Genomic DNA, 25,335 nt, shown 5'->3' on the forward strand with positions numbered 1-25,335 from the left:
GGCTACTTCCAGCAGGATAATGCACCGTCACAAAGCTCGAATCATTTCAAATTGGTTTCTTGAACATGACAATGAGTTCACTGAACTAAAATGGCCCCCACAGTCACCAGATCTCAACCCAATAGAGCATCTTTGGGATGTGGTGGAACGGGAGCTTCGTGCCCTGGATGTGCATCCCACAAATCTCCATCAACTGCAAGATGCTATCCTATCAATATGGGCCAACATTTCTAAAGAATGCTTTCAGCACCTTGTTGAATCAATGCCACGTAGAATTAAGGCAGTTCTGAAGGCGAAAGGGGGTCAAACACAGTATTAGTATGCTGTTCCTAATAATAGGTGAGTGTGTTATTAATGTCATTGATTTTAGTAATAAAAACCAGATGATGTCAGAATTGTTTAAATTAAAAATAATGCTAAATCAAGATTCTTATAATAATTCTGCCGATATTTATGGTCTTATTTTGTTAATTCTATCTTCAAATGTATCTACTTGTTTTGTTTGTTTAAAAACAATTAATTCAGATAAGATAAAGGTTTTTCTAATCGGCTAATATTTAAGACCTCTAATAAAATCTTTCAGATATGTAAAAAAGCCTTACCTGCATGTTCATTCTGTAACAGATGTTCAGCTAAAACTCTTTTAGTTTGTGTTTAAGGGACGGAGGCGTTTGGGATTTAAACTGAGCTGAGAATGAGACACAGGCTCCGCCCCCTACTGATATACACTGTTTGACTTGTCTAAGGATCATAAATCCTACAAGACTTCGCTGTGCTCATTCCGGCTCCTGGAGTTCAACATGTATGAGATGGAATAATAGCATACTGAGCAGAAAAACTGTATAAACAGTATTATTTAAATGACAAACAGTTTCTCAAATGTATAATTTATTAAAACAATTTCCTTCGAAATTCACACACACAACGATCTCTCAAGGAAACTCCCATTATTCATGAGTGGCAGAACATTATGCTCCAACAAGAATTGTCACACCAGAGAAGATGAAAGGACGTATCAGTACAGATCTGTAGTTTGAGTCACAAATACTTCCATTGTCCTTTAAAAACAATGAGCGGAAAGAAAAGCAGCAGTGAAAAAACATGAATCAAGAACGTTCTAGTTGTAATTTATTCCGAAAAGAAAAATGATATTTTGCTTCAAGAAAAGTAGGAATAGCAATATTTTAAAATGAGACAATAATAATTCTAGAAATATAATTTATTTTTTTCATTTGATGAGATTATTATATTTTTAAGATGTTACCCACTAACAAATATCACTACTGTTCATCTGTGATTTTAAAAACCCTTGTGCATCACCATTGGAGTCTTTACAGTATGTAGAAAGTTAATTTACAAAAAAAAAAAAAGAAAGAGTGGGTGCGTTTACATATTGCTACATTAAGTTCATATTCTCTAACATTCAAAAATTCACAATACGTTCTGGTAGATGTAACATGTTATGTCAGTAAGGCAACAAGAGGAGAGAAAAATCACAAGAAAAACAACAAAACACCAGTTAGCCATTAGCCTCATGACTGTTGAAGTGTTCTTTATGTGCAACAGTCATGATGGAGACCAATGGCTCGAATAGCTCAGTGCCCCAGTAACGAAAAAACCTTTAGTGTCGGGATGCGGAGTCATATGCCTAGGAGAAAATGTGCTTTCTATTTTAGATCCAGGACCATTAAGGCGGGGTTTTCCAGGTACGATATCCACAGGTTGGAGAAACGACACATGGTGGCTCCGTCGATGATTCGGTGGTCGGCGGACCAGCTCACGTTCATGATGTGTGCTTTCACTACCTCGCCCTTGTGGTTGAACCGGGGCAGCACCTGAGGAGAACACCAAAAAAGAACGTCATTTTAAAATCGGGCTCCGTTCTAAAACCTAGTATGTTGCTGCCTTGATGCCTACTGTGGCAGCATACTAATATATATATATATATATATATATATATATATATATATATATATATATATATATATATATATATATATATATATATATATATATGAGAAAGACAAGTCATTTCACTCAGCGGCCATCTTTGAAACGCCTCTCGAGTTTGCAACAAGCGGCAACCTCCCGCAGTTTCTCTTGAAGCAATACGGAAGTGACACATACTGCAATTCATCGACTGGCCACTAGGGCTCCAGAAGGGAGCAGAATCTCATTGAGCCCCATGTTAAAATGCCCAACTTTACAGCAGAATAAAACATGTTTACAGCCTGGTACAAATTGTGGTTTTGGTCTATATGGCTAATTTTGCCCTTCATGACAACTGTGAGGGGGTGAATTTTGTTATAACTCATTCGTTTACATTATATAAAGCTTTAAAGTTCTGCATAATTATGGGCGTGGCCACTTCGAGTGACAGGTGGATAGCCATTTATCTGCTGTCTATTAGTCATCGCGTCATTTCAGCTCCGCCCACGTCCCGCCTTTTTGCCCATTTTCTGTTATCCAGGAGTGACGCGCAATGACGCGCTGACAAGATGGCAACGGCCAGCTCGTCCCTACTTTACGCTTCAGAACGGCTCATCAGAATCCTATGGGTGACGTCACGGACACTACGTCCATATTTTTTTACAGTCTATGGTTTGCAAGTGCAGCTGCTATGTCTTTATAGAAACATCAAATTATCCAAAACTGTTTGCCAAGCTTATGATTACATTTTATATTTGAAATCACCAAGGAAATCTGACAACAACGGTCTGATAAATTTTGTTTCTAAATGCTCGAAATCATGACTAAAAACTGAATTTTTCAGGCTGGAACAAGCTAATGCACATGTGCAGTCCTATGCACCAGAACACTGACGGTTTCTATAGGAACCCGGAGCTTCTAACTGCAGCTTTATGTGATGACTTTACCAATCAGCGATTGGCTCTTTTCTTTAGAAGGCGGGACTTATTCAGCCTTTCTCCCATTCATAGTAATTCAAATGCACTGTCTGTGTTTATAAAGGCTTTGGTTTTAACGATAGCTTGTTGCTAAGCTAACTACGCAATACTGTAGTATAGGAGCGCCACCATCGAGATGTCACGCCCCCCGTTGCGAGTCTTGTTGTGAGTGCGACACGCACTAATTCCCTTTTATAAACTAAATAAATCAGAAGGGATTGCTCTGTATATTTAAATTGAGAATATAACTAATGCATATGCTATTTTAAATACTGTAGTCTATGCCACATAGGCAATAGCATACATTTTGAAATGATTTGTGGCTGAAACATCCATTTCATAATTGACCATGTTTATTTTAGCACTTCCGTCAGTGACAACACACTACAGCCTATAAAACATCTAAACGATTATCAGTAAATAGCCTAATGGTAACCTAAAGAATATAAGAAAATTAAATATAAGTTAAAAAATATTTGATTCATACTATTTCCCCACAAAGATGCGTCATATACACCTTTGCGCTTTGAGATGAATGCGGGACACGATCTGGATAGACACCTTTTCGAATAACTTCATCTTCATGTGTTCTCCTGATGTTGCAAAGCAACACTTGTTGTAAAAGGTCTGAAGAGCGAATGTAATATTCCACAGGGTCAAGACACTTAGGCAATGTTTGATTAGGCCTTTTCACTGCCAGAGAAAACAAAACTAAAATCACCGGTGTGTGTGTGTGTGTGTGTGTGTGTGTGTGTGTATGAATGAAATGCGCTATTCAAATAAACTTGACGCGCCTTACCAAGTTTAATAACAAGAACAAACTGTGTTACATAAAATTTGAAGTAAAAAGGTATTCGTCCTACAGTGTTTTTTATACTTCACCACAGTAAAGGATGTGAATAGTTATAATAGACTTGATAAGCAAACGAAAGGAAGAAACGTTTATAATCCCCAGCGAAAATGGGTGCGACGCGAATGAAGATTTGGGAAAGGAAACGAGATGTCCATTGGGATAAAATGGACTAGGCCTATTGTTAAAATTCATGGAAAATCGGGTGACCAGATCGCAAAACAGAATAAAAAAGTGCTAATGTATTTCCTTTGTAGGCTAAACAAAGCTTTGTGCTTCCCTCCTGTGGTAATATTCACGTGAAACAGCATTCACATACAAAACACTGGGTTAGTAAAATAACGAAATCATATTTTTTAAGTAGAAAATAGTATTTATGTAAAAAGATATATTAAAATAAAAAGAGCACAACTCTTCTTAAGTGGAAGGAAGCTATTTTTGTCCCTCACGTGAAACCTAGCGCGGATGAGTCATTATTTGGGTAAGTAAAATAACGAAATGATAGTTTTAAATAGAAAATAGTATTTATGTAAAGAGATATAGTAAATTACCTACATAAAAAAAAAAGATGATATCATGGACCATCGCAATGTTTTACTGTAAACATCGTCAACTGCCAATTTAGGGGACATCGCCCAACCCTACTGTAGTAAGCATTAAAATACATCATACACATAAATATTGTGTACAATCAACTAGACTGAACTAGTCTTATTAGTCTTTTTCTGTACTGAGTGAATACATTTGTCATGTTGGCTTTGTCAGCCATTTTAGATTTTTTACACTGACCTTGTTGCAATGCATTATGGGATTGGCTAAGCATACATGTGATTCTGCTGTAGATCTTAGACAAAAATTATGTTGGACGGCAACAACTTCCTATGTTGCCTACATAGGAAACCCACTTGTTTTGGAACAGAGCCATAGACTTTCCGCTTTCAGTACGACTTTAAATCTAACAATTCTGACTTTTTTTCCTCAGAATTTCGTGATATAAACACAATTATGTTATGAAGATATAAACTCGCAATTGCGAGAAATTAAAATTGCAAGTTTATATCTCGCAATTCTAAGAGAAAAAGTCACAAATATCTTTTTTTTTTATTGCGTGGATGAAAAAAGCTTCCATATAAGACCGTGTATAATAACAAAAAAAGTTCTGTTACAAAACGATTTCAAACAAATCCAACGTGAATCCCAATTTTTCAAATGTCAACAAAGCACAAAAAGACATTATAATGCTAGTGTGAAAAGTGCATACTTAAGGATGTAACAAACTAGTACACCAGTACTGCAACAAATTACATTATTGTACATTTTTTATTGTATCATTTTTGATAACGATGGATACTTGGCAAAGTTTTCCAACGTATTATGCTGACTAATCCTAATCTTGCGAACTACATAGGCCGAATTGTATGTCAATTGAAAATGTAGCGTGAAACTTTACACACCTGGATCTTCCCAAGAGCACCGATAGCCACCTCTGGTGGTAATATGACCGGCTTTGCATAGGTTCCTCCAATCTGTCCGGACACAATCAACATCAAAGTGGACGTTACGTCATTTCCATGTGTAGCTATGGAATTAGCACTAAATTACAGAAGGTCTCAACTTACCGATCCAATGTTTGAGAGCGTGAAAGTCCCCCCCGTGAGGTCGACAGTCCCCAACTGTCCCGACGCTCCCAGCGTCTGCAGGCGGTTAAGCTCCACTGCGATTTCAAAGACGCTGAGCATCTGTACATTCTTCACGTTGGGAACCAGAAGACCTTGATTGGTGTCCATCGCCAGGCCGATGTTATGAGCAGCCTGGAGGAGAAGAACTCATGGTCAATGATCTACCTCGATGCAATCCAGAATATCGTTATTTAGACGGAAACATTACCTTATAGGTGATATTTGTGCAGTTTTCATCCAAAGATGAGTTAAGAATGGGAAAATGGAGGAGGCCGAGAGACGCTGCCTGTTTGGGAAGAAAATACAGATATGAAAACCAGGTTTGATTGGAGTTTTTATCCCCACAAATCACTTTCATACCTTGATGAAGAACGGCATGTAGCTGAGCTTCACCCCTCGTGACTCAGCCAGGCCTTTCAGTTCGGAACGCAAGCGAACCAACTGGCTCAGATCTACTTCGTCGTTGTAACCGAAGTGAGGGATCTTCAGGGCTACTGACATTGTCTTAACCATCGCCTTCTGAATGCCTTTGTGAAGAAAAAAAAGTCAATATTTCAGCGAAATTTCACAAATCAAAACAGGCAAGCAAACCAACCTTTAATGGGCTCAGTGTGGTCTTTGCCTGTAAATACAGGTTTAGGGATCACAGGAGTAGGTACTGTAGGTGGAGTCGTCTTCTCTCTGGGTTTCACAGCTGGAGTCGTAGGTGCTACAGATGCAGGAGGGGGAGGACAAATCTCCTGGAAGGGCGCTGGGGGTAAGATGGCCCCCGTCTGTCTGGCTATGAAGTTCAGGATGTCTTCTTTGAGAATGCGCCCATCTTTTCCAGTGCCGATGACTTCGCTTAGTTTGATCTGTGAGGATTTTGAGACAGAAATCCTTTAATTTTGTTACAGAGAAAAATCCTTAGTAGTTCCTGTTTGTTACTTCACCCTGCCCCCCATTTGTGGCCATAGTAACAACACTAATTTCTCCAACTATGTGACGCTGAAAGGCTAGCCACTCTTCTAGTTACATCTCCTGACCTTGATTTATTGGGTTACTGCACTGCCTAGCAACTTCCCATCCCGTGTAAGAGTTTATGACCCCTGACGACAAAGGCTAAAGTCAACCCCCCACTGATGCTGACGTCATGCTCTGTTTGATTTCTGTATGTACCCTTGTGACTTACTGCGAACATCCTAATTGCAAATATAATTTAAATTACGCCATAATTCTCCAGGTAACATTGATTATTCAGTGACAATTATTCAGGACTTCATTTATTTACTTAAATGCATAATATATAATTTTTTACTTTCCTAATCAGGGGTCAGAATGTTGTTTATTAAAATGATATGTATTGTCAAAAGCACTGCCTTCTTCCCATTGTGCCTCCTGGTGCCACGTGTTCTCCAGGTAAGCGATGCACATGCACCCGGCCATCCAAGTGATTCATCAGATCAGGCCACCTTCTTCCATTGCTCCGTGGTCCAGTTCTGATGCTCACGTGCCACTGTTGGTGCTTTTGGTGGTGGACGGGTCAGCATGGGCACCCTGACTGATCTGCGGCTATGCCGCCCCGTACACAACAAACTGTGATGCACTGTGTATTCTGATACATTTCAATCAGAACCAGCATTAACTTCTTGAGCAATTTGAGCTACTGTAGCTCGTCTGTTTGATTGGACCACATGGGCCAGCCTTCGCTCCCCACGCCGATGCTCTGACCCAGTCGCATAGCCATCACAATTTGGCCCTTGTCAAACTCACACAAATCCTTAAACTTGGCCATTTTTCCTGCTTCTAACACATCAACTTTGAGGACACAATGTTCACTTGCTCGCTAATATATCCCACCCACTATAGGCCTGTACCACCATAGGCCTGTCTCTACTTCCTGTTCTCTACTGCGCAACTCCGGTCCCGAGAAGATGTCAGCTCCGTGTGCGGGCCTACGAAAGCTTCAACTATGGTCAGCGGAAGTCAATGAAGTCGCGTCGTCCATATTTTTTTACGGTCTATGGCCTGTACACACCAGTACGAATATCGCACGCGCTTATCGCCAGCGTTTTTCGGCGCGTCTTGAGTGTACACACCCAAGCGATTTTCACTGGCGATGCGCCGAGTTAACGTGCAAATTCAGTAGATGGCGCTCCCGGTACACAAGGTGGTGCTGCGGCATTTTACGCTTCTGACACTCGCTTGTCACACAGAAGAAGAAGAAGAGAGACAGTATTTACGTGCTTGCCAAAACCATTCACACACTTTTTACTAACTGGCAAGCAGCATTAGCAGCTCATCTTCTTCTTTGTGTACGTACTTCTTCTTCGTTGTATCAATGTGCGCTCGGCAAGACGGTTTTGTGCTTGTGCGCCACCAAGTGGTGTTTTACTGTAACTTCAGCAGCTCCAGGCACGTTAACAAAAGCGACAATCTAATTGGTCGGACCGGTTTTAACGCGCCGCATTAAAACAAAAAAACGAACCCGAAGTGCTTTTTTTTTTAAATGCCGCTTTTACATCTGCCGTTTTGCGCGTCGGAGTGCACACTGTTTAGTCACGAGGTGTTAAGCCTTGTTTATACTCGACGTGTCCGCAAGAGCGCGCGGGGCAAAAATTACGTCAACGCGGAGTGGGCGGTCGTGCGCGAGACCCCATTTCGCCTGGCGGTGTGCAGCGCATTTTTTGTAACAGGGCGCGTGACTCCGCATCCGAAGATGAACGAGTTCTAGACGAATCTAGCCGAGCATGACGTCTCATCACACCGGCACCCAGTTTGCACATACAAATTAGGTGCTTATATTTACAAAATGAGTCTACAAAAGCAGAAATAAGCCCTTTTAAACAACGATCCATGTTTAATTAAAAAAAAATTAATGAAACTAAATGAAAATGTTCAGTGAAATTAGGAAATATTTAAGAGATCTTTAATTTAGTTGTATACATGTGCGCATGCATTTCGTTCTCATATCACAATTAAGTAATATCAAGGTTTACTGAGTTTACACAATTCTTTTGTAGAGTGGTTTTCGGTGAAGTGTACTAAAATAAATATCACCTGTGTACATTAGCCCACTTCTTCTCGCCGCTGTTTCCTGATGATTTATAGAACAATTACTCCAAGTCGCCCTCTGTCGTTTCAAAGAATAGCACAACCGCGAGCGCGTCAAGTGTAAACGCCTCGTCCGTTTGGGGAGGAGCGCGCGCCGCGCAGTCAGCGGAGGCTTGTGCTGCGGAGCCAGGCGAAAGTATAAACAAGGCTTTAAACGCACACGAAAATTGTCCAGTTTTGAACAGGCCTTAATGGGTGCCGTAATCAGTGTTATTCACATCACCTGTCATAATGTTATGCCTGATCGGTGTATATATCCTGTTTAGCTCAGAAACGCATATGCCAAAAAGGCTGTGGTTTTGGTGCAAGATAAACAAATATATATTTTTGTAATTCTGTGGTGTAACTCAGTGTATTATTAACTAAAACTAAAAAATAATACTTTTGTTAATTGAAATAAAGCAGTAAAACAATATATATATTAGTTTTAAACTTAAACGAAAATGAGAAATGTTGCCTTTGCTAATAACTTTAAGATGAGGAATTAAAAGCACTTAAATAAAAAATTAATTATACGCTAAAGAGAAATATTTAAAACAAATCGCAAACTAATAAAACATTTCAAAAGCACAACAAAATTACTAAAACTTATTCCATATAGTAAAATCAAAACTTAAAACCTAAAAAAAAAAGCTACTTCAAAATATTAATAAATACTATAAGAGTATATAAATTATACTAAAATAACACTGTGTTTAAGTGTTAAACAAAAAAATAAATACTGTATATACCTGGGTTTTTTTTTTACTTTAAAATTGTGTTTTTTCTGCAAGATAAACAAATACATGTATTTTACTTTTTATAATGTGATGTATTTCTGAGTTAAACAGAATATTCGAAAGGAAATATTGGTGAACAAATATTTAATTAATATTATATATAATTGTTTTAAACTTTACAGCTGTGGTTTTGGTGCAAGAGAAACTTGAAACGTACATTGTTCTCCATGGCTAAACGTCTGACGGCAGGGGTGGCCTGAGTCTTGTGACCTTTGATCTCCTGGTGCGTGTGTTCCTCTTGAGACATGGCTGGCGTCTCCACCACATCCTCCTGAGGACCTTCAACTGCAAATGCCAATGAAAAACTAAATAACTCAATACTAGAGGTCATGAACTTATAAAATACCGTCAATACTTACCATGACCAGCATCCGTTTCAATGTCAACAAGAGGTTTGCCCACAAGGGCAATGGAATCGACATCATAGTAGAGTTTTCGAATGACTCCATCATAACGGCTGGTGATCGTGACGGATGCTTTGTCACTCTGGACTTCACAGATGCTGTCGAACTGAGAGACTTTGTCGCCCTCTTTTACATACCTAATGACAATAGACAGATAATAGTGACATCTGCTGGTAGATACTTGTAGGTGTCAATTTTTTTAAAATAAAACATACCATTCTTTAACGGTGACCTCCATAATTCCCTCCCCAATATCTGAGAGCTTGAAAGGCATAACTGGCCTGGCTGCAACTGGAATAAGCAGCATAAACTGATTATGAATACATTGTGCTAATTCAGAACCCAGAGACGTTCATTACAAACGTTAAAACTCACCATAGCTAGTGCGAAAGAACCGATGCTGTTGTCCAGCAATGAGGGAATATGAGTGGGGTTGGTATACAAGGCAAGCCGCATGGACCTTCGAGCAGCAGTGCTTGTGCAGGCGTGAAGAGACCTGAAGTACACGAAAACAGTACTTTTTACAATGTTTGTGACATTTAAACTCAATGGCGCCGCATGATCTAAATTATGCCATGCTAAACAGGAAAACAAAACCAGAACACCATGTCCGTGTCCTGGTTAAAATAGCTTATTTCTCTGGATTTAAACATTCTTGGAAATATTTGGGATACTGTAAGTGCACTGGTCAACAAAATATATAACATTGTTCTAGTTGTTTTTGGATATTTTAATCCAAAAATCTTACATATTGTGCCTTTAAATTCCAAATTGCCTCTTCTGCTCACCAAGGCTGCATTTATTTGATTAAAAAATACAGTAAAAACAGCAAAATTGTGAAATCTTTTCTATTAGAATATTTTTAACATGTAATTTATTCATATGACGGCAAAGTTGATTTTTTAAAAACATTCTTTCAAAAACATAAACAAACGTATTTATTCCAAACTGTTGACCCTTGCTGTGTGTGTCATTTGTAAAATTATTTCATACATAAAGTATTCATAGAGACATTATAAAGAGAATATAAATATATTAATAAGAGACTTCTTTCAAAAACATTTTTAATGTATCTGATTTTCGCCTAACTTTTGACCGGTAGTGCGTCTATACACACCACAGGGTACAAATATCACTTAGTACATATTAATAAATACTATTTATGAATTAATGTTTACATTTAATTAAATGTAAACATTTACATATTGCTAATATCCACACACACACATGAATGTCCAGTTCTTCTGCTTCAGCTGTTGATGATAGCTGCAGGCTGCTAGTTCCTCGGACCCTTCAGTTTTGTACTCGCTTACAGACGCTAATTTGCGCATAAACGGCATCTAAATATCAACTGTTGACTTTAAAAGTCAATGCAACTGTAAGATGCGTGCGAGGTGAAAGGTAAATACATACCAGGCGTCTCATAAAAGCGAATGGAGCCCGCACAGTGATGACGGCCGCCATGTTTCCCAACCGATTTGGTCTAATCGGAAATGACGTCAAACTCACGCCCCGCTGCATTGTCCAATCAGGGAGCTTTTTGGCCAAGGGCAAATATTTCAGAAAATTATTATTTATTTATTTTTATAATAAAAAGACATTTGAATAGAAGAGTTAAATAAAACAATACAAATAATGAATAGTTCGAAAATAAAATAAAAAATACATTAATATAATGTAATATAATATAATGTTTCTAAGAAAGAAAGAAAGACAGAAAGAAAGAAATTCAGATGACCGATTAAATATACTAAGCAGTTTTAATTCTTTATATTAAAAATATATATAATTTCTGTTTAAAGGAAACATACATAGTATGATACCTCTAAAATGCGCCAGAGAATTATTAATTGAATTGTTTGAATCAGAGGTTTTCAAAAACATTTTTATGACAAATTGCTATTGCTATCGGAAAAATTCCCTTTAATATTTTTTTATATATAAAGTCTTTGTATCGGCTCATCCATCAGTTCTCAGTTCATTACGAATCGGACATGTTCCAAAGAGACGGTTCTCCGTTTAATGAGTCAGTTTGGTTCACTCGAAAACCGCTCAGTCATATTAGAACGAACCAAGTGGTCTAGTGAACCGATTCATATGATTCGAAAAAAGTTCCGATTCAATAGAACAATTCATCCAGGAATTGGACACCGCTCATCTGCGCATGCCCAAACTCGTCCACCATAGCAGAGTGACTGGCAAGACTAGTTGCCAGAGAGTGTGATCGTGTTGCCAGGAAATTCGCTGAAATCAATTCGTGGGGAAGTCAACTCCTTCTTTATTTATTCAAACCAACCCAACTGCGCATCAAGTTTATTTCCTATTTCAGTTCTAAAGGACTGTTCCCTTGTTCCACAGCTTTTGTTGAGAAGTTCGCGTTTATCGCGGCATTGTTTGCGGTCATTTGCCGGTTTATATTAACTTCCATACAGTGTGAAAGTCGCCCTCAGTCTCTTCTTTTATCCCCACACGCGCGTCGCTCATCACGCGCACTTTGATACATCGTAACAATTTCTGGCTTTTCGCGAAAATGGCCGCAACTACGTTCGAAATGGACGGAAGTGTAATGGAAGGGGTGAGTATTCATTTTTTCGAGGCTTTTTGTTTAATATCTCCGATTAAAGTTTCAATATTTAGTCTGTTAGAATGGCATCCCAAGAACTACATGTAGTAGCTATCGCAAATTTAAAAATATATATATTTTTTCGATGTTTCTCTTTAAAGGGGGGACAGATTTTACGGGTGTCTGTGGCGCTGAGTTGCATCCAAGGGGCGTCAATCAAAATAAATAAAATCCGAGCGGGTAGAAGCACACCAGGTTTGAGGTACGGACATTTTTGTTTCAAACACATTATATATGTATTTCAATGTGGCTTTGTGTACATTTTAAACAGTTGTTTTTTTGATATGTCTAACATGCTCACGGCTCCCCCCCTTCCCTTTCAACAGTGAATCATGAAACAAAGCAAAGTTGGTTGTTGAAGTCCAGTTACTTATTTACACTTTACTATTGAAGTCAACCATATAGATACGTGACCGTTTACTAAGTAAAGTTGTTTTTTACCGTTGTTTATCCCACAAAGATGCTGTTAAATACTTTTAACATGAATTTTTAATGGGGCCCTTTGTTAGTTGGCACAGAAGCACATGGCTACTTTCCATGTAATCCTTCACATTTATCCCTTTAAAAGCTCTGGATTCTTATCAGAGCTCTTTAATAATCCATCGTTCTCTTTGTTGTGTAAATGATTTGGTTGTTTGTAAAAAATAAATATAAAGATGAAGCTCCTATAAAAGTTATTGAACCTCAAAATGTGAGGTGTAATTGTCTGTCATTTAAATGGAGCATTTCTTATTCTTTTGGTCGAAATGAGTGGATTTCGAACTGCACGCACTTAGTTTTCTCTTCAATTGTTATCCCAACACCCCCCCCCCCCCCTATTCAACGTCACCAGGCCTCAGCATCTGTCAGGTCTCGAACTGGTGAGAGACATGTGCAACGGCAATCTGGAGGGAGCCACAGTGGGATCCTCCGAAATTACGCTGACTCCTGGGAAAATCAAGGGTGGGAATCACATCGCTGACACTCAGACGGCTGGGTAAGCAACGTTTTTAGTCTTTTACGGCAAATTTAAGGCATTTTAAAATGCTTCATATCCCCTCAACTATGGAATTACACACATTTGCGACACCATGACAGCATTTTTAGTCGCTAAATGCTGTTTACACCAAGAACTATAACGATAACGGAAAAGATATTGTTTTAAAATTTGCAGCTATAACTATAATGGCACATCACTTTCGCAATAATTTTTTTGTCAGACAATCAGAATCCAGCTTTACGGAGCTCGAGCTTTTAAAGCAACAACGCGTGCTTTTAATAAACAGAACGATATCATGCATTGGTGTGGATGCTAATATAGATATAATTTTTTGTGTGAACGATCACGTCTTCAGTCTACTTTTGTTGTCTGTCGTGTAGAAGCGTGGGACTGCTGATGCAGATATCGCTGCCGTGCGCCCTGTTTGCTCAGGGTCCGTCCGAGCTGTGCCTGAAGGGAGGAACCAATGCTGAAATGGCACCTCAGATCGACTACACAATGAAGGTACGCGTAGACGTATATTTGCGCTATGGGCAGGACCAGGTCGGACGTCCTTCTAATTCTGTTCGCTTCATCACAATGATGTTCTAATCCCTCCTAGGTCTTCAAACCAATCATGGAGAGATTCGGAGTTCAGTTTGACTGCGATTTAAGAATGAGGTATTTATTGTGACTGTGGTTTAGTTTGGTCTGATTGTAACCATTAAAGCTAAAATGCATTCAAACGGTTTTTCGTTGAAAACAGAGGTTATTATCCTAAGGGAGGTGGTGAGGTGGTGCTCAAGGTGAACCCTGTGAAGGAACTGACTCCCATCAACATGACCGAAAGAGGAAACATCACCAAAATCTATGGAAGGGCCTTTGTTGCTGGAGTACTGCCCTTCAAGGTATAAGATTGGTAGCTGTTTGGGTTTTTTTTCGGTTAGGCTAACTACTCAATTTATTATTTTATTTTCTTACGCTTATTGACAATATTTAAAAAAAGATGGCTTAACTACATATTTAACTCCTTTTCTTCAGTTTAATTAATTAAAGTCAGTTTAATGTATTTTAAGTTGAAATGACTTAAATATATCCAAGTAGAAATTACTTAATCCAAGATATCCAAGTTGATTGTACTTAAAAATGTAAGGCAGCAACCTTTTTATGTATCTTTTATTTTTTTTTTATTTTTTTTTTACAGTTTACGTAACATTGAAACCACTATATATACATTTTTATTTCACCACAATATTTGCGACTTTTTTTTTTTTTTTTCTGTAACTAGCGCTGGGACAAAAGCTCCTAAATCACATCATGCTTACATAATTTACATTTTCTTTTTTCCTAACTGTTTTTTTATAATAAAAAAAAAAGAAGCTTAACCAGAACACAATTTGCTTAGTTTTTTTGCTTAGTGTTTTAGTTTTTTTCTACATATACATTATTTAACAAAGTAACTAGCATTGGGAAAAAAAACACAACATGGTTAATTTAGTTTTTTTTACATTGCTGCATAATTTACATTTATTATAAAATTAGCCCATGATTTACTCACCCTCAAGTCATCCTAGGTGTATATGACTTTTTTTCTTTCAGATGAATACAATCTGAGTTATATTAAAAAAGTCCTGGCTCTTCAAAGCTTTATAATGGCATTGAAATATGTCCTTTTTGAAGTCCATAAAAGTGCATCTATCCATCATATAACTGCTCCGGGGGGTTAATAAAGGCCTTCGGAAGTGAAGTGGGGCGTTTGTGTAAGAAAATATCCATATTTAAAACTTTATCGACTAAAATAACTAGCTTCCGGTGGTCAGCCCTACGCAAGTGAAAGAGTAAAAAGTAACCCTTTACGCATGCATATTGACGAACGCAGAAGCGCAGAGGATAGAGCAAAACAAAACACTGGTCGTGAATTAGAAATCTAAAACGAGAATTTTTAAAGAGAAATGGCGGAGGATTTCTATATAAGAGAAGAGCAGCTTAGGTTTGTTGCCCAGCACTATCCGCCAGAGGCGTCAAAGCGCGCAATGCTTCTATACATCGCGTCGGGGGTTACTAATTTAGCGCAAGTCGACTTGAGTACGGCTAACCACCAGAAGCTAGTTATTTTAGTCTATAAAGTTTTAAATATGGATATTTTTCTTACACAAACGCGCCACTTCGCTTCAAAAGGCCTTTATTAACCCCCTCGGAGCTGTGTGGAGCAGTTATATGATGGATAGATGCACTTTTATGGACTTCAAAAACGACCCATCAAGTCAATGCCATTAACAACAAACCCCCTTTTTAATTACAATATTTCATAACTACCATTAATTAAAAAAAAAAGCTTCTTAGCCACAACGTTTTGCTTTGTTGCTTTTACTTCACTACATAATTTACATTTCTTTTCATAACTTTTGTTTTATTTACTTATTGTCGAAAGAAATTAACCCCCTAATCTAGGATTAAGTCCTTGAAAAAAGTATGTAAACCACAACATGCTTTGTTTTTTACTTTTTAATCAGCGTTGTTTGGAGAAAATGACATTGGTGTTTATGAAACAATCCCTTTATTTTCCAACCGCTCTTAACTTCGGTTGATTGTTCTTGATGTTCAGCTGGCGAAGGACATGTCCACGGCAGCAGTTCGCACTATCAGGAAAGAAATTAAGGACCTGTACGTCAACATTCAGTCTCTGCAAGAGAAGGACAAGGCCTGTGGAAACGGAAATGGGATCATGTGAGTACATCCACTCTCAAATCGTCCGCCGCAATTGTTTTGGGGTTTCGTTTTCAGGCTAACGTCTGTGTATTTTCTGTCTCCTGGCAGAATAATTGCAGAATCATCCACTGGCTGCATATATGCAGGATCATCTCTTGGCAAAAAAGGTAAGGGTTGTCTGGCTGCCCAGTCCTGAAGAATGTTCAGTATCGTAGTTTCGGCACTAGAGGGCGATACGTCACAAAGAAAAGCTTGTTCATTTCTGTTTTAAGTTTAGACAAACAAAAAAAACATGTCCCCCTATCATTAATTGGATTAACTTGATCATATTGAAAATTAGATTTTGTTGTTCATATTCCCTCGGTTTGTCCCCAGGTGTGTATGCTGACAAAGTTGGCATCGAGGCTGCTGAAATGTTGCTAAGGAACATCAGACATAATGGTTGTGTGGACGAGTTCTTGCAAGACCAGGTCAGACGCACAAACATTTGACTGTTTCAGAGCGACATAACAAATACGTGCTCTTCTGGAGAGTAATTATGCATATCTTTTTACAGCTTATTATTTTCATGGCCTTGGCGAACGGCACATCCAGAATACGAACGGGCCCGGTCACTCTCCACACGCAAACGGCAATCCACGTCGCTGAGCTGCTCACGAACGTAAGTTCAGACATCAGCACACATTATAAGACGCTTTTCCCTGGTTTCATTCTCACCACCAGTAGCAACTCTAAAGTGACGCAAGCTGGCCAACATCGACCTCATTTAAAGGGATAGTTCACCAAAAAATGAAAATTGTGAATGAAAACCTGTATTAGTTTCTTTCTTCTGTTGAACACAAAGGAAGATATTTTAAAGAATGTTGGTAACCAGACAGTTGACAGCACCAATTGACTTCTATACTTCGGAAATAGTCAACTGTCTGGTTACCAACATTCTTCAAAATATCTTCCTTTGTGTTCAACAGAAGAAAGAAACTAATACAGGTTTGTAACAACTTGAAGGTAAGTAATGACACAATTTTCATTTTTGGGTGAACTATCCCTTTAAGTGCGGGATTCAAGAACTGGAGGTTGATCGGTTGAGAAGTGCCTGGACTTCGGCATCGGTCCATCTATCAATGTTTTCAATGTTCATGGATGTTTACACTGCTTTGTACAAGCGGCGGTGCCAGTGTTTCATATGGCATGCGCTTGGCCAATCAACGTACACTTAACATCACTGGTAGTTCCTAGTTTGCTGGGTTAGACCCTAGTCTAAAGTAGGGGCTAGTTTAGTCCCCCCCCCAAAAGGCGTTCCTAGACTTCCTAAAATCATTCCCAATTCCTGTTGTGCAAACACACCAAAAAGTAGGCACTTCTGCCAATAGTTATAGGAACTTTTGAAAATGTTCCTCCAGTGTGGAAGCCCCTATAGGCACTTTTATGGCCCTGTCCACACCTGGTATTAAAGCGGTCATGAACTGGCTTTTTTCATTTTTTTTATACTGTTGTCTGAGGTCAACTTAAGACGTTTGCATGGTTTTTATATTCAAAAACATCATAATGAATAAGTAATAGGCTATTTTCTGCCCTGGTTTTGAGGCTCTCTCAAGAAATGCTCGGTTTCTATGGGCCTGTCGCACTGAAGACTTGGAAGTAAACGCCCACGGCTAGGATTGGATAAGATTAGCATTTTTAATGAGCTTCAGCTACCCTCAGTACATGTGGGAATTTTTTTGAAAGCGTGTGGAGAATCGCTCACAGGACTCGCAAAATGGCTTTATCAAACAAACACAATGATTCATCTCTCATCCACCCCCGATTGATTGGAATGTTATTTTTGTATTACTTCTACCCGATCAGTGAATATAACCGTACACACACATGCGCGTGCACAAGAAAGGAAAGTTATTTCACTATTGAAGATAGCCTGTCGTCAGGCCGGTGATACGTTTTGGTAGCCCGTCTGAAAAACACATAGCCCCGGGACATTGGGAGTTGCGAGCCATGGCCCATAACGTTACAAGACCGAGTCTGATCACGAATTAACCAATAACACCTTCTCCAGCCTGTGACAGCGTGCTAAGGTATGTACTCAATAGATATCAAACGATCTGTAACAATGCAATACTAACACATATAAAAGACATGTTTTACTCACATAAGTGTGTTGCACCGTTCCTGTCGGATCCAATATAGAAGGCACAGTATTGTGTTTTAATCCAGTCTCGACCTGTATCTTGTTTACAATGAGCTGGAACCGGCATGTTTATTGCTCGGTAGCGCAACCCGTTTTGCTCCACGAGTCGGTGGGCGGGCTTGAGGCGGCGCTTCTGCATTCTATGACGTCAATGGTCAACATATTCTGAGAGCTCTCGTTTTCTGGGCCCGGTGTCAATAAAAGCTTTTCTTTGACTAACAAGGAAGTTTTCAGCTCCGAAACGTACAGGATATTCTTATATCACGAAGAACTTTTATATATCAAAGGCTCAAAGGAAAGTTCATTTCTCAATTCATCACCCCTTTAAGATGCATTTTGATCGATCAGATCACAAGTGAACGACGCTGAATACAAATGTAAATGGAGTCTGAAACATTTAGAGCTTGTCCAGTTTGACCACTTCCAGAGGGAGTCGAAGTCACATTGAGCGTCCGTGTGGTCAATGCATTCAAACAGCCACAAAAGACCACCTACTCTTCGCCTACTGACCTAATGCTTAAAAATGATGGGAAGCATGCTAGCCAGACAGGATTTAAACTTTGTCAACCTAAGACCACAGTTTGGTTTGAAGACAAAATTATGCTCTCCGTGTGTTTTTCCGTTGTCTCATGTGCGTTCATATGTAAGTTGCGCGAGCTTATTTTGTCAATTAGATTGTAAGATCTGAAAGCCCACACATTGACCTGCCCTTAGACCCTCCCCTTGAAGAAATCAGGACAGAAGTGGTTGAAAGTGGACAAAAGAGACGGATTAAAACACCAGGTGTAAATGGGAATGTGTCTCCCTCGTCTACTTGTGATCCGATCGACCAAAACACAGGTGTAAACCGAGCTGCAATTACTACAATCAACTAGCCTAGAAATCTAGACGCACCCATAACGGCAGCAAATGTAATTTACAGCCAGGGCGTCTAGCAACTCTCCGTTGGCTTGCGAGCTGGAAAAATCAAACTCTGGTCAGGCCAATCACATCGTGTATAGAGTTGGTGGGCGGCTTAACATAATGACGGCAGAGTAATGCTACTTGAAAACAAAGAAGCTCGCGAACAGCGGTCTTTCGAATCGGCTTTGGCCGCGACTCTGGAAGACTTGGAGTTAAGCTTTTCTTTGAGAAAAGAACAAAGAACGACACTGAAGTCATTCTTAAGAAAGGAAGATGTGTTCGGAGTTTTGCCGACTGGATACGGCGAAAGTTTAATCTATCCACTAGCTCCGCTTCACCTTCTTCGTTGCTCTGGTTGGTTGTAGCGCTACAACCGTTTATCCCACCCCTCGGATTGAGCCTTGTCAGGCTAACAATCAACAACAATTTTCTTTCTTTTACAGGCGAAATTTGTTATCCGCAAAGCAGAGGATGAGCTCGGAAACAGCGACACCTACATTATCGAGTGCCAGGGAGTGGGCACAACCAATCCTAGCTTGTAAACGCACGGATCCGTCGTCCTTGGCTTGTCCCCAGCCGAGATAAGGAGGACTTGTAGCAGAGACACACTACTACTGTAACCGACTGGATGATGCAAAGATAACTTCATTATCTTTGCGTTCTTGGCGATTACCGTTTAGCTTTTTTCGCGCTGGCCACCAAGTCAGTCCATATTCATCCCTTACAAATGTTGTGTCCCCCTCTGAAACTTTTGTTGTTACTCAGGGTTTTGCCTTACACTGTAATGAAATGTCACCTATAGTTTGAACTCGCAATATTCTCCCAATCAGTCAAATTTGCTTTCCGCACGCTAACACAAGCCTTAAAGTTTCATTATACCCTTTCGATACTGCGGTCTGCTGTTAACGATAACTATAGCCTAACCAATTTGCATGGACGTAGTAAAATACATGTATGTCACTGGTAAATTTAGTGCACTGTGTGTACGTGGAGGAAACGTTTTCCATCCAAGTTTTTGGTTCCATGTAGCTGCTTTGTTTTTTTTTGTATTTGTTATTTAAGTCGTTGTGTTGGTAAGAAACAAACTTCCGAAAAAATTAATTGCCATCTTATTCTATTTCCATTGAAGTTCTTAGACTTTCGTTTCGATTCTGAAAATGTTTCGTTTTTGGTTTGTTATTTATAAGATGGGATTTCAGATTTTGTATGCATTTATTTTTGCTTTTTTTTTTTGCTACTTTAGGTGACCATGTTCTTTTGTTATATTGCATTAAGTAACTTTCTTTTTGAGGAGAAAATACAATAAAATGAGTGATAGACATGCAATATTCTCTTTTGATTTGTGTGGTTCTTTTAAAAAAAATAACCTACTGGTATTTAATCTATCAAGTGTGTTTGCTCTTTTAAAAGTGCACTGTTCTAATGTAAATCAGGAATTGGCTTACATTTCGTCTTAAAGAGCACTTGGGGCACTTAAAGCTGTTTTATAGGCTCACACTCGTATAAACATACAAACGACTTATCTGAAGTGAAAGTACTCGTCGGCTTCTAGTGAAAATCTCCGCATTTAGCTCACCCTAGAGACAGTCTACAAGTGTTCGCTGTTGCCGGTCCAACTGGAGTGTCTTCCCTCGGCTCCTTTGTGCTCCAGGCCGGAACAATTACTGCCGGCAGATGCCAGGACAATACAGGGAGCCGAAGAGAATAGGGGAAGCCATGTGATGATGCGTGAATATGCATAGAGCCCTTGGGTCTGGAAAGGGCACATCTACATTGTTAAAATGAGAAGATTCCCCGTGGGGGGCGGTGGGTGTGGCTTCTGAACCGCATTCAACGGGTCGTCAGTCTGATCATTGGCTGTCTGCTGCATCTGTTGCTGTGGGGAGTAATTAAACACTGGCAAAGCGGAAAAGAAAATCTTTTCATATGGTCTGGAGGCTCAAACTAAAAAACGAATTAATTCTAAAACTTGATTTTGTTTTTAAATATCATTTGAATGTAAATTTTTGTTTGCATTTGAATCAGTTACATTTGGCATTTTAAAGTTTGAATGTTTAAATTAAGGTAAAATTAATAATTACTAATAAAAATACATTAATCTACTGACAAAGAGCACTATGTAAGTATAAATATATAATGGAAAATCTTTGCATATGGTCTGGATGATCAAACAAGAAAACTTATTAAAGTATTAAGTTTATGTGTGCATGTATGAGAGAGAGAGCGGGGTAGATTACTTAATCAGAGAACCGTGGATGTCATTTTATTATTGACTTATGAATTATCAATTATTAATAAATTATGAATAATTTACTGCCATTGTGAGAATGACATGCAATCGTGTAATCAATAAAAGAGTCTTACACACACACACACACACACAGATAGATAGATAGATAGATAGATAGATAGATAGATAGATAGATAGATGATAGATAGTAAAATATCTAATATATACACTGTAAAAAATATTTAAAAAGTTGAAATTGAAATAAAAAATTTTAGTTAATACAATGAACATTTGAGAATCAACATTACCCTTTATTCAAATATTATTCAAAGATTTTAAGCATATTTTGTAATTGTGTGTTTTATTTGTAATAATGCAGTGAAACTGCAAATTGTGCTATTTTCATGATTTATCTCAACATTTTTTATTTATTTATGTGGTTCAGATACAATAATATTTGGAGTTTCCATTTATTAAACCAATTTCCTTCATTGTATTAACTCAATTTTTTTATTTCAATGAACTAAATTTTAAGGCAACCAGGTTACTTACTTTTTTAAGTTAAACCAACAATATTTTTTACAGTATATAGCTATAGTGATTTCACAATTCATTTTAAAGTTTAGATTTTCTTTCTTCCAATTGATTAAATTTGTTTTTAATTTTATTTGAATTTTGATTGTAAAAAAAAAAAAAAAAAGTAAATTAATACATTGTTAAAATGTTTTATAAATTATTGGAAGCTACTAACAAAAATCACTAATATTTTTTTTCATATGGTCTGAATAAACTAATTCATGTTAACTGGATTTATTAAAAATTATATATATATACACACACGTGTGTGTGTGTGTGTGTGTGTGTGTGTATATATGTGTGTGTATATAAATGTATGTGTGTGTTTATAATTGGGATTTAGATTCATTTTAATTTTGGATATTCAATTAATTAAAAAATCCAAATCCATTTTAAAGCAGGAATTATTTAAAATATATTATAAAATATTTTATATATTTTAAAATTCAGATTATTACCAGAAGATACTGACTTAAATCTTTCTTAGAATGGTTATGTAATGAGATGTAATCTATAGCCCTGGCTTATGCATGTGTACATAAATCTTGCTGTTATGAAAATGCTGTGGTCAGAGCTGAGTGAACAAATGAGTTTTATGACTTTTGTGGTTTGTTGTGCAAAGATGACATCAGACAATAATACATTTATACATAACCTACTTTGACATGCTGCATAATGATTAATGCTAGGCATTATACCTGTGACGTTCACGGAGTGGGATTTGCATAACTTTTTAATTAAACGAATTGTTGGTTTTTAATAACTGTATATATACAGACTTTGCACTGATGAGATTAGATATGGTGACAGGACGGATAACATGAGCACACTGTATTTGCCAAAGCGTGAAACTCCATGGTGATAAATCTTTTGCAAATATGTTTCTTAATGAATCTGGCGTGACATATAGAGTATCAATATAGGCACTCAGGAATTTTGTTATAATGTCATATTTTGTTATCAGATAAATGAAATACTTTCTGTCCAAAGTTCAAAAGGTACATTTTCTTAGGGTAAGGGTCTAATTAGTCCTCATTTTTGAGTGAATTTTGAGCAAATATAATGTTAAATACAGAAAATATTAACTAAAATAAATATTCAGCCTCTCCCTCTCTCTCCATATACACTATATTGCCAAAAGTATTGGGACACCCCTCCAAAACATTGAATTCAGGTGTTCCAATCACTTCCAGGGCCACATGTGTATAAAATCAAGCACTAGGCCTGCAGACGCTTCTACACACATTTGTGAAAGAATGGGTCGCTCTCAGGAGCTGATGGTGTACCGTGATAGTTTCGTGAAATTTCCTCACTACTAAATATTCCACACTCAACTGTTAGTGGTATTATAACAAAGTGGAAGCAATTGGGAACAACAGCAACTCAGCCACGACGTGGTAGGCCACGTAAAATCACAGAGCGGGGTCAGCGCATGCTGAGGTGCACAGAAGTCGCCAACTTTCTTCAGAGTCAATACAGATCTCCAAACTTCATGTGGCCTTCAGATTAGCTCAAGAACAGAGTGTAGAGCTTCAGGGAATGGGTTTCCATGGCTGAGCAGCTCATCCAAGCCTTCACTAAGTGCAATGCAAAGCCTGGGATGCAGTGGGGTAAAGCACGCCGCCACTGGACTCAAGAGCAGTGGAGACGTGGTCTCTGGAGTGACCAATCACGCTTCTCTCTCTGGTAATCGAATGGACGAGTTTGGTTTTGGCCGTTGTCAGGAGAACGGGACTTGCCTGACTGCATTGGGCCACGTGTAAAGTTTGGTAGAGGGGGGATTATGGTGTGGGGTTGTTTTTCAGGGGTTGGGCTTGGCCCCTTAGTTCCAGTGAAAGGAACTCTTAATGCTTCAGCATACCAAGATATTTTGGACAATTTCATGCTCCCAAATTTGTGGGAACAGTTTGGGGATGGCTCCTTCCTATTCCAACATGACTGCGCAACAGTGCACAAAGCAAGGTCTATAAAGACATGGATGAGCGAGTTTGGTGTGGAGAAACTTGACTGTCCTGACCTCAACCCGATAGAACATCTTTGGGATGATTTAGAGCGGAGACTGCGAGCCAGGTCTTCTCGTCCAACATCAGTGCCTGACCTCACAAATGCGCTTCTAGAAGACTGGTCAAAAATTCCCATAAACGCACTCCTAAACCTTGTGGAAAGCCTTCCCAGAAGAATTGAAGCTTTTATAGTAGCAAAGGGTGGGCTAACTCCATATTAAACCCTACGGATTAAAAATGGGATGTCTTTAAAGTCAAAGTGCATGTAAAGGCAGGTTATCTTAGTACAATTAAGATACTATTATATTTATTATTAATAATTTCAGAAGGCCTTTATTAACCCCCCCAGAGCCGTGTGGAGTAAAATAATGCCATTATAAAGCTTGGAAGAGCCAGGACATTTTTTAATATAACTCAGATTGTATTCGTCTGAAATAAGAATGTCATATACACCAATGGCTTGAGGGTGAGTAAATCATGGGCTAATTTTCATTTTTGGTTGAACTATCCCTTTAATTTGTGACCTTGATCACCTCTTGAAAACCTGACCTCAAAACACAGTGAAATCACTCTTCATTTTCACTGGCACATTCACTGCCTTCATGAAACCCAATTCAATTTCCTTCTTGCATGTCCGATGGCTTTTCCATGATGTCAGAGCAGCATGTGAACCTTTACAAAACCACAACAATAGCCAGCATGCTCCAGAAAGCATAGACGTACTATATGTGACAACCTGGAACGATACCCGGAGGAAGAAACGTCACATTAGTGCACTACGCTCGGAAAAGTAACGCGAGGAACTTTGAAAGTCACACCTTGGCAGGACTGTAACACGAGCGCCATGTGAGGAAACCCGAGTGGGCTGCGTGAACCAGATCCTTTCTGTTCCATTGGCACACTCTGTCCCAGTAGAGTAGACCACTGCACACTTTGTGCTCTTAATGGTCCAGGTCCGTTCCCCGAGGGTCCCATCAAACCCGGTTCTGCTAAACCTCCATGACGGCATGTCAGACGGTGTGTCCTGGAGATCCCAGGAAAATAGCGAATGGAGCCAGTCAGCCACAGCCGTGAACAAGGTCTGGATCTCCTTGGTTGGAGGTAAGATGGACTTTTGATGGACCTTGTTTATGTACAGAAAAATATAGGGATGGAGCAAAATGCTGTTTCTTGGAGCTTGAAAAATCCTTGTGTGGAGACTTGGAAGTGGCATGTGACAGCAATCTTCCTCAATTTGATTGGAATTGTAGCCTATTATTACCATATGATGCATTGATTTCTTCAAGATAAAATTTGGGATAGGTTATCCAAAAATGACATTTCTGTCATGTCATTCCAAACCTGTCAATTTTTTTTATTATTCTCTTTTTTTGTTTTTTTTTGTTGAAATTTTATATTTTAAAATATAAAAATATATTTATTTACAAAAAGTTTTTTTTA

The 25,335-nt window shown here is 38.6% G+C and overlaps 2 protein-coding genes across 2 annotated transcripts; one reads left to right on the forward strand and one right to left on the reverse strand.

Annotated features, from left to right (window-relative positions):
• Positions 1–858: 858 nt before the first annotated feature.
• On the reverse strand, positions 859–11,206 carry dbt (dihydrolipoamide branched chain transacylase E2). Its single transcript, XM_079807962.1, has 11 exons — positions 11,125–11,206; positions 10,087–10,207; positions 9,927–10,002; positions 9,667–9,848; positions 9,465–9,592; positions 6,031–6,289; positions 5,796–5,962; positions 5,644–5,721; positions 5,376–5,567; positions 5,211–5,282; positions 859–1,835 (listed from the first exon to the last, which is right to left on the reverse strand). Exons 1-11 carry the CDS (start codon positions 11,173–11,175, stop codon positions 1,668–1,670), a joined length of 1,494 nt encoding a protein of 497 aa, XP_079664088.1. The 5' UTR covers positions 11,176–11,206; the 3' UTR covers positions 859–1,667.
• Positions 11,207–11,845: 639 nt separating this feature from the next.
• rtca (RNA 3'-terminal phosphate cyclase) lies at positions 11,846–20,417 on the forward strand. The gene is made up of 11 exons (XM_079808303.1): positions 11,846–12,286; positions 12,436–12,536; positions 13,167–13,310; positions 13,694–13,817; positions 13,915–13,973; positions 14,059–14,200; positions 15,898–16,019; positions 16,110–16,168; positions 16,377–16,471; positions 16,558–16,662; positions 19,530–20,417. The coding sequence occupies exons 1-11, from the start codon at positions 12,242–12,244 to the stop codon at positions 19,626–19,628; spliced, it is 1,095 nt and encodes a 364-aa protein (XP_079664429.1). The 5' UTR covers positions 11,846–12,241; the 3' UTR covers positions 19,629–20,417.
• The last annotated feature ends 4,918 nt before the right edge of the window (positions 20,418–25,335 follow it).

The sequence above is a fragment of the Gobio gobio genome, assembly GCF_949357685.1.
Source record: "Gobio gobio genome assembly, chromosome: 24".
NCBI lineage: Eukaryota > Metazoa > Chordata > Actinopteri > Cypriniformes > Gobionidae > Gobio > Gobio gobio.

What these genes read in the sequence shown, in the direction of transcription:
- dbt (XM_079807962.1), bottom strand. Translation starts at nt 11,175, where the DNA reads ATGGCGGCCGTCATCACTGTGCGGGCTCCATTCGCTTTTATGAGACGC. An exon ending in CGCTCTCAAACATTGGATCG is followed by an intron (nt 5,283 to 5,375) that starts GTAAGTTGAGAC and finishes GTGTCCGGACAG; the next exon opens with ATTGGAGGAACCTATGCAAA. An exon ending in GTGCTCTTGGGAAGATCCAG is followed by an intron (nt 1,836 to 5,210) that starts GTGTGTAAAGTT and finishes TGTTCTCCTCAG; the next exon opens with GTGCTGCCCCGGTTCAACCA.
- rtca (XM_079808303.1), top strand. Translation starts at nt 12,242, where the DNA reads ATGGCCGCAACTACGTTCGAAATGGACGGAAGTGTAATGGAAGGG. An exon ending in GACTGCGATTTAAGAATGAG is followed by an intron (nt 13,974 to 14,058) that starts GTATTTATTGTG and finishes CGTTGAAAACAG; the next exon opens with AGGTTATTATCCTAAGGGAG. An exon ending in ATCATCTCTTGGCAAAAAAG is followed by an intron (nt 16,169 to 16,376) that starts GTAAGGGTTGTC and finishes GTTTGTCCCCAG; the next exon opens with GTGTGTATGCTGACAAAGTT.